Source organism: Cervus elaphus, chromosome 33 (assembly GCF_910594005.1).
Source record: "Cervus elaphus chromosome 33, mCerEla1.1, whole genome shotgun sequence".
Lineage (NCBI taxonomy): Eukaryota > Metazoa > Chordata > Mammalia > Artiodactyla > Cervidae > Cervus > Cervus elaphus.
The window spans coordinates 28,080,367-28,089,365 of NC_057847.1; the positions used below are offsets into that span (position 1 = coordinate 28,080,367).

The window sequence follows — 8,999 nt, forward strand, 5'->3', positions numbered from 1 at the left end:
TAGATTATATGTAACAACATGGGTAAATCTCAAATACAAACCTGCTTTGAAAAAAAGGAAAAAGACAAAGTGAAACACAGAGCACAATACCACTTATGCACATAAAACATATCCACACACAGATACATACATAAAAACTGGAAAAATGTCAACACATGCCAATCTGATCAAAAGGATGCATGTCAAAAACCCAAGAATCAGTACTTAATGCAAGACTGTGAAGGAGAATGAAATTGGAGAGGGGTAATGAAGGAGAAACACACACACAACTAAAGAACATTCAAGAATAGATGATGGAGGTGGGCCATAAATTGAGAAATATGAGCAAGTGAATTTAGTGAAACTGAAGTCCTAAAGAGAATAGAAAAGGAAAAAAAAAATCCTATGGGAGAAAACCAAAGCCAAGGCTCAGAAAAAAATGATCACTTAAAGCCTATACAGCAAATAAGCAACCTGGTTTAGGTTCTAGGGTATTTTTTTTTTTTAACAAGATAAAAGTGTTCTGATTAATTTCCTTTTAAAATTGCAATGTGCAACATAAGTTTACCAAATAAAAGACATAAAAATTAAGTATTTCAACCTTCAAATTTTATCAATAAGAAAAAGACAAATAAGCTGAAAGAGCTTCCCTGGTAGCTCAGCTGGTAAAGAAATCAACTGCAATACAGGAGACCCCAGTTTGATTCCTAGGTCAGGAAGATCCCTTGGAGAAGGGATAGGCTACCCACTCCAGTATTCACGGGCTTCCCTGGTGGCTCAGATGATAAAGAATCCACCTGCAATGTGAGAGCCCTGGGTTTGATCCCTGGGTTGGGAAGATTTCCCTGGAGGAAGGCATGGCAACCCACTCCAGTATTCTCGCCTGGAGAATCCCCATGGACAGAGGAGCCTGATGGGTTACAATCTATGAGGTCGCAAAGAGTTGGACACAACTGAGTGACTAAGCACAGCACAAACTGAAAGAAATAACAATGAAGCCAGACCATGAAAGTAACCAGCTTTTTTCACCTTAAAACTTTCTAGAAATAGTAACTCTAACAAGACAGTTATAATACTTAAAGACTGTTATGTTGCCGTTCACAACAATAGGCATACAGCAGGTACTACCTCTGTTATTTGTCCTCTGGACTAGATGAATTAGCCCACAAACTAACCCTGAATTTTAGGATGCTAAATGACAAAAGCCACATCAAATTAAAATACTATGTAACAGCACCCAGTTCAGAATTATTTTAAGTAAGCATTTAATATCTATACGTAACAAGATTGTCCTCAGTACTTTTACTATTTCAGCTTTTTGGTCTAGTACTGTTATAAAAATGAAGAGTCCAGAAAAAGAACAAGATTGAGTCAAACTGCTGCCAAAATGAGCTACCAATATTATTTCCCTTATTAGCACTGACAGCAGAAGGTTATAAGCTTCTCCTTCCACTCCTATACCTTTGAACATCAGTACACTTTTAGAATTTTGATTCATTATACCTCTCTTTAACTTATAGAAAGGATTATAGAGTTAAGAAGATCAGGAATCACAATCATCATGGAGCTTAATACAGTATGGCACAGAAAGCTAGTTCAATAAATGTCTGTCGAAATAAGTTACTGATTTAACAAGAAAAGTCAACTGGCTTATGTTAATAAATATAGTCTTGCAGCTCTTCTGAACAAACAAAATAAACAATGTATTAACACATCTGAAAAAGTCAATTCCAAACAAATTATAAGATTAATGCTTTTTATGAGGCACAAATAAGAAAGATATACAAAATACATTAAATCAACTCACTCATCTCATGTATATCTGAGCTGAGTAGGATCTATGCCTCTCTTTTATTAACAGATATAATCTTATCCTTACCAATGGGGGATTCTGCAGTTAGACCCATGCTTTGAAGCAATGCTTCAGCTTCTCTTCTTTTTTTTTCAAGATCTGATTCTTCTTGCACAGGAGCAACCGCTTCCTTCTTCTGATCAGTCTAAATTTTTTAAGTTAAAACTTAAATTTACATATGGTATGAAACATTTCTATTTGCAAAAATACATATGTTTTAAATAATGTGCTAACACTGTATACATCTGGAGGTGGGCTTAGTTTTGAATACACATTATAGTCACCAAATGAAAATCATTCTCAAAAAAAAAAAGAAAGAAAATCATTCTCATAGTTTTAGTAAAAATCTCCAAATGATATGTATTAAATTGATTCATTTTTATATGTAATCAAGAAGTTCTCACAAAAACATTCTGAACAGATACGTTCAAAAAGTACAGTCAATTTCTATTTAATTTATAAAATGAAATTGCTATCCATAGTCAAGAATTGTGGAAATCTCACAAATATATAAATATCAAAATGCTATGAAAAAAAAATAAAGACTATCATTTAAGACATAACAAATTTTAAGTAAATGAACAATTTGATTTGTTGAAAAAGTACAAGTGCCTTAAACTTCTATATGTAGTCTTCATTGTACTTATGCAAATTTATGTAGAGGACGTTTGTCAAAAATTCATCTGGAGAAAGGTTTTATTTTTATCAACTATTGGTCTTATTTTCATGGTTTGGTTAAATTAAAATCTACTCTTGCATAGCACAAAACTTTTCGTTACTGAAATTTTTATCAACTTTTATTTTAGCCATTCATAGTTTTAGCGAAATCTTCCAGTTATAAACCTCAATACTCTCAAATCAATACTCTCAACATCTCAAGGGAAATTTAAGCCTTAAAGGGAAAAGTCTTATGTATACACCTCAAAACTCTATTTCAGCTAAGACAACCATTACTCATACAATTATTGGCAGTGAACTTTTTTTAGTCATAATATTCTATCATACCATTTTAACTTAAAAGAGTCATCAGAAAATTTCATTAAAATAGCCAAAGAAACTATATTATCAAGTAAACACTGTATCAATATATAATGATTAGACTTACTGTTTAATAGCACTGATTTAATGTTTCTTGTAATGCTTGATAAACTTTAAATTAGATATAAATCATCTAATAGATATTCTGTACAGCCACTTTTGGCCATGTTTAGAAAACAGATACCAAATTTGCTCTCAGTTCTGAAGGGTTTAAGACTATAGGTACTAGTTTGGAATGGTTCTGCCAGTCTTACTCATGCTTCTATCAGTTTTTAATCAAATAGCTAACCTAAAGGTCCAACACGCTTACAGTAATGGATCACAAAAAGGTTCAGAATAAACTAGAAAATTCTTCCATTGTAGGCCTTTACAGCACCATAGCAATGCTGCACATAAGTTGGACCTTTGGTTTTTCTTTTTCCCTAAGAGATTCCAAGAAGTCTTGGCTATTATTTAGGCCAGTGGTCCCCAACCTTTTTGGCACCAGGGACAAGTTTCGTAGAAGACAATTTTTCCATGGACAGGGAGTGGAGAATGGTTTCGGGATGATTCAAGCACATTACATTCATTGTGTACTTTATTTCTATTATTATTACATCAGCTCCACCTCAGATCACCAGGCATTAGATCCTGGAGGTTGGGGACCCCTGGTTCAGGCTATCACATAGAAAAACTTCATACTAATGTCACATTAGGAACAAACTATCTTAACACTGGCCATTTAAAACATTGAAGATAAAAATATACAAATCTGTCTACACGGTTTTCATCGGGACAAATGTACATTTCAAGACAGGAGCAAGTAAAATATCTCTAGCTCAGGGTCAATGTATATTTGCCATACATAATAAAATGGTGATGCCAAAAATCAGATCTAAGTATCTAGCCCACCTTCATGATAACATCAAACCCACTACCTGGTAAAAATATTTCAATGACCAACTCATGACAAAGGAGAGACAATCAATTAAATAATCCCTTAACAATTAATAATCTAGTCTATATTTCTCTTTGCTATTATTTATTCTGACAACTAGCAGTTCTGACTGGTAAGATATTCAGATAAGCTCAAAGTCCAAACTAAGCTCTGATTATATCACATTTTATCAGTAATTACAAGGCAGATGCCCCTTACTTTATATAGTAAACATATTCCTAGAAGACTAAGTATGTATATTGAGCTTTTCACCTAGAGTGCTATATGTGCAGTCACAACTGCTGGAATTTTAACTATTCTGAAAGCAATAAAGGTATAAGTACTTAAAATCCAATTATTTTATATTATCTTTTAAAAAATCAAACATACTTCCTTTTTCTTTCTTTCTTCTTCTTTCCTCTTCTTTTCCTCTCTGATTTGAGCCAACCGCTGCTTCTTACGTTCCAACTCTGCCTTTAATTCACTTTTGTCAGACATGTTTGCAACCTTAAGAAGCATACAATCATTTACAATCATCATTAAATTGGTAAAAGGAGTACTCTTTTAAAACTGTTTTTCAAGAAGAGTACTGTCTTGAAAGGCCATGTAGTTCAAGGTCATCAAATGAGAACATGTACACTCTACTTTTAAACTAAAAGAAGCATATATACTACTAAGACCTGAAAATCATTATAAACAGATGTATATAGGAAATATTCACAGTTAAGCATAGTAATTAGCACTCAGTAAACTCTTTAATGTTCACATGCTCAAATTTAACACAATGTCTCTGGCTCTTAAAACAGGACAGGGATTGCCATTAAAAGCCAAGCTCTAAGACACAGTAAATCAGCTACCAGTTTTGCATTCACTCCTAGAAATCTGATAAAACAGGCAGTCAGACAGAAAACTCCTATAAATTCTAAAACTACCATGCAATTAGTAATACTATGGAGAAGCAAAACACAAATATAACTATCAACTGTACTTAAAGGTAGAGCTTCCCTGGTGGCTCAGGCGGTAACGAATATGCCTGCAATGCAGGAGACCAGGATGCTATCCCTTTGGAAAAGGAAATGGCAACCCACTCCAGTATTTTTGCCTGGAGAATCCCATGGACAGAGAAGCCTGGCGGGCTATACAACACACAACATACAACACACACACTTTAAGTATGTTGGGGTCGCAAAGAGTAGGACATGACTGAGCGACTCTAACACACTTTGAGTCAAAGCCCAACAACAAAGTCTGATTGAATAATTGCACACAGCTGACTGGACCACTCAACCTGCGAGAGGCCGGAGCCTCCAGGCCTGACACATTCACTTTCTTAAAACTCCAAGAAAGAGAAAGTCTCAGGAATTTTGTGCTACAATCTCCGCGTCTGGGTACTTTCTAACACACACCGGGTGAGCAGGGCGAAAAGGAGTCACTTCTCCCCTGGGTATAGACCAAGAGGGCGCGGTTCACCTAGGGCCTCTTGGGGAGGTGGCCTCGAACGAGCCTCAAGGCTTCTCGGGGCCCCTCCGAAGGGTCCAGAGAGAAGGGAGTGGGTTCGTCGAGGCCCCAGCCTTCCTGACCCACCCCGCCTCTCCTTCCCAAGGCCGGGCCGGGCTGGGCGGCACTGTCAGCAGGCCAAGCCGCCCTTAGGACCGCGACGCGAGACACAGCAGACAGGAGGGGACGGAAGGGCAGTCCACCCACCTGTTCGGTGGCGGGATGGGGAAGAGTCCGCCTGCCAGCAACTTCCCGGTAACGTCCCTCTCCTTCGCCCGCAAGAGCAACAGCCGCCGCCACTAGCTCCGCGGCTTCCCCCAGCACACAAAGAGGGATGGGCGGCGGCTGCTACGGCGAGAGCTTAGAGACAAACGGCTTCGCCCCAGCCGAGTCGCTCCCAGACAGCAAGGCAAGGCCCCAGCGGCGGGGAGAAGTAGCCTCCCTACCACTTACCTGAGTAAAGCAGTAGCCAAGAGATGAGACAAAGACTCTACCCAGGGACCCGAAGTGTTTCCCCTTTGCCGAAACTGGAAGACTAAGCCTAATAGCCGGCGGCTGGCTAAGCAAACGTCGCCCTCGCCGGATTGGCTCCAAAGAGAACTACAAGCCCCAGCTGTGAGGGAAATCGGCATTCGGCGAGCAAGGCACTCTGGGGGTTGTGGACAACGGTAGTCGCAAAGCATGCTGGGACGTGTAGTGTTTCCTAGTCTTTCGCGTTCCCTCTTTGAGGCCTTCCTTCAAGATTTCAGAGACAAACTTCCCGCTGTTCTCTTTAATGTAGTCTCCTCGGTTGGTCAATCCTCACAATGTTGTATGTGTTATATCTTAAGAAATTTGATTCCACATTGGCCTAGTTTTAAAAAGTGGTGAACCTACGTATTACACTGCACATTTGGTGAACATTTCTAAAATATTTATACCAGTATTAGAAAAAAACGCCTTGTAGAGGTTTAAGCAAAATCTATAATACAAAATCTAAATTTTGAAAATGTAGTATAACCTCACTGTCAAAAAATGTGAGAAACTGTCTTTAATTATAAAAAGATTTGTAAGTCTTTACTCAGTTTTCACCAGCGTGCATGGTTGTAAACTTGATTAGCTGGATTATTGCAGTTATGAAAATTAACAATAAAACCTCTGATTGCTATATTTCCTCTTAAATTTCTTCATGTACACATGGAATATCTATTTGAGCCTGCAAATAAAATGATTACTGTTGTAATCAATGAATCAATAAGAATATGATGTACTCGTATCCAGCCGGGGACCTAGAAATATTAGGAACAGGTCAAGAAGAGAAAATTTGTGTACTAGAAGGTAGTACCTGAAGGAACTATCCAGGATGCAATATGGAGAGAAAAAAAAAAAAAATAGGTAAGAAAGATTTAGAAACACGGAGGGTAGGAGGAGTAGGTCTAACAAACATCTCATGAAATTTTAGATGAGAAGGGGAGAGAGAGTAAAGGCAATTTCAGATGAAAATACAGTTTTCCATAACTAGTGAAAATCACCAATTCACAGATTCAAGAATTCTGGTTAGTTGCAAACAGGATAAATGAGAAGAAATCCAGAATTTGATACAGCTGAATGTAACTGTAAAGAAAAAAAAAATCAATCCTGGAAATAACAAAAATTTCCATTAACTGATAAATGGATAAAATTGTAATGTATTCATACTGTGGGATACTATTCAGCAACCAAGAGGAATGAACTACTCATATATGCAATGGCATGAATGAATCTTGAAAACATCATGCAAAGTGAAAGAAGCCAGACATAAATGGCTATGTACCGATCTCATATTTATGAAACCCTAGACAAGGCAGAATCCTAAGCAATGACAAAAAGCAAGCCAGGGGTTGCCTGCATTGGGCTGGAGAGAGTAACTAACTGTCAAGGAGGCAAAAGGAAACTTCTGGAGTCATGGAAGCATTCTGTTACTGTGGCTTGGTAGTAGTATGTTTTGCAATCAGGAAGTGTGAGACCTCCAACTCTGTTCTTTTTTGAGATTCTTTTAGCTATTTGGAGTCCCTTTAAGTTCCATATGAATTTTAGGATGGTTATCTTTATTCCTGCAAAAAAAAAAAAGGCTGAACGGATTTTGGGGATGGATTGTATTGAATCTGTATATTACTTTAGGGAGTACTACTGCCATTCTTTCTTTTTAAAACCTTTAATCATTAAGAAAAAGAGGGAGGGGGCTCAAAACAATACAACTAAAAACAAAAAAGGAGGAGTTACACTGGATACCACCGAAATTCAAAGGATCGCAAGAGACTGTTACAAGCAACTGTATGCCAATAAAATGGACAACCTAGAAGAAATGGACAAATTATTAGAAAGGTCCATCCTTTCAAGAATGAATCAGGAAGAAATAGAAAATATGAATAGACCAATCACAAATACTGAAATTGAAACTATAAAAACTTCCAACAAACAAAAATCTAAGATGAGATAGCTTCATAGGTTAATTCTCTCAAACATTTAGTGGAGAGTTAACACCTAACCTTCTGAAACTCTTCCCAAAAAATCCAGAGGAAGGAACATTCCCAAACTCACTCTATGAAGCCACTATCACCCTGATACTAAAACCATACAAAGATATCACCAAAAAGAAAAAAGAAAGAAAGAAATTTACAGGCCGATATCACTGACAAACATGGATGTAAACATTCTCAACAAAATACTAGCAAGCAGAATCTAGCAATATATTGAAAGGATCATACACCACAATCAAGCAGGATTTATCCCAAGGGTGAAAGAATTTTTCAATATCCATGAATCAATCAGTGTAATACACCACATCAACAAACTGAAGAATGAAAACCATATGATCATCACAGTAGATGCAGAAAAAAACTTCTGACAAAATTCAACACTCATTTAGAATAAGAACTCTCCAGAGAGTACTGCTGTCTTAGTATCTTCCAATCTGTGACCTTTCAAAGTCTTCTGTGACCATGGAATATGTTTCCGTTGAGTTAGTGCTTCTTTAATTTCTTTCAATAAATTTTTCTTTTTTCTTTTCTTTTTTTTGGTTTCATTGGTTTTGGTTTTTAATATACAGGTTTTGGCCTCCTTGGTTAAATTTTATTTAAAAATTGAATTCTTTTTTATGCTCTTGTAAATATATTGAAGTTTTAATTTTGTTTTTGGGTTGTTCATTGCTAGAGTATAAAATACAGCTGAGCTTTGTGTGTTCATCTTGCATCCTAAAACTTTGCTGGATTCATTTATTTGCTCTAACAACTTTTTTTGTAGATTCTTTAGGATTTTCTGTTCACTATGAGGTTATGTCCCCTGTGAATAGAGATAGTTTTACTTCTTCCCAATTTACACATATTTTATTTATTTTTCTTGCCTAATTTCATTGGCTAGAATTTCTGGTACAGTGTTGAATAAAGTGATGAGAAAGAGCACACTTGCCTTGTTCCCTAAGGGGAAAAACTTACAGCCTTGAAATTACTTCTTTTTTTTAAAAGGTCAGAATATCTCCTCCTTTCATTGGCAGAGTAACCAAGATTATTTCATGGCGTCTGATCTCTCTTAAGACCACGGGAAACCCCTCAGCTGTTATATGGCCCTATTCACCCAGGCAACTATGTCAGCTCTGGACCGGAGGAACTGATGACTCCAGCTTTCAGGCACTGAGCTGAAAGAGGTGTGGGACATACCTAGATATAGTTTGGAATTTCCATCCACTTAATAGGGAATAGA

General features: G+C 37.0%; 1 protein-coding gene across 7 annotated transcripts in view; it reads right to left on the reverse strand.

Annotated features, from left to right (window-relative positions):
- DYNC1I2 (dynein cytoplasmic 1 intermediate chain 2) overlaps nucleotides 1-5,901 on the reverse strand; it is a 54,032-nt gene extending 48,131 nt beyond the window's left edge. Inside the window, exons 1-3 of one of the 7 annotated variants that reach the window (XM_043894351.1) lie at nucleotides 5,736-5,901; nucleotides 4,176-4,292; nucleotides 1,859-1,976 (exon numbers count right to left, since the gene is read on the reverse strand). In XM_043894351.1, the coding sequence (XP_043750286.1) occupies nucleotides 1,859-1,976; nucleotides 4,176-4,283 (226 nt within the window). In that variant the 5' untranslated portion in view covers nucleotides 4,284-4,292; nucleotides 5,736-5,901. Of the gene's footprint in view, nucleotides 1-1,858; nucleotides 1,977-4,175; nucleotides 4,293-5,489; nucleotides 5,688-5,735 lie in introns of those variants that run through there. The other 6 variants (XM_043894354.1, XM_043894349.1, XM_043894353.1 and 3 more) reach the window with 6 other exon arrangements.
- Nucleotides 5,902-8,999: the final 3,098 nt, after the last annotated feature.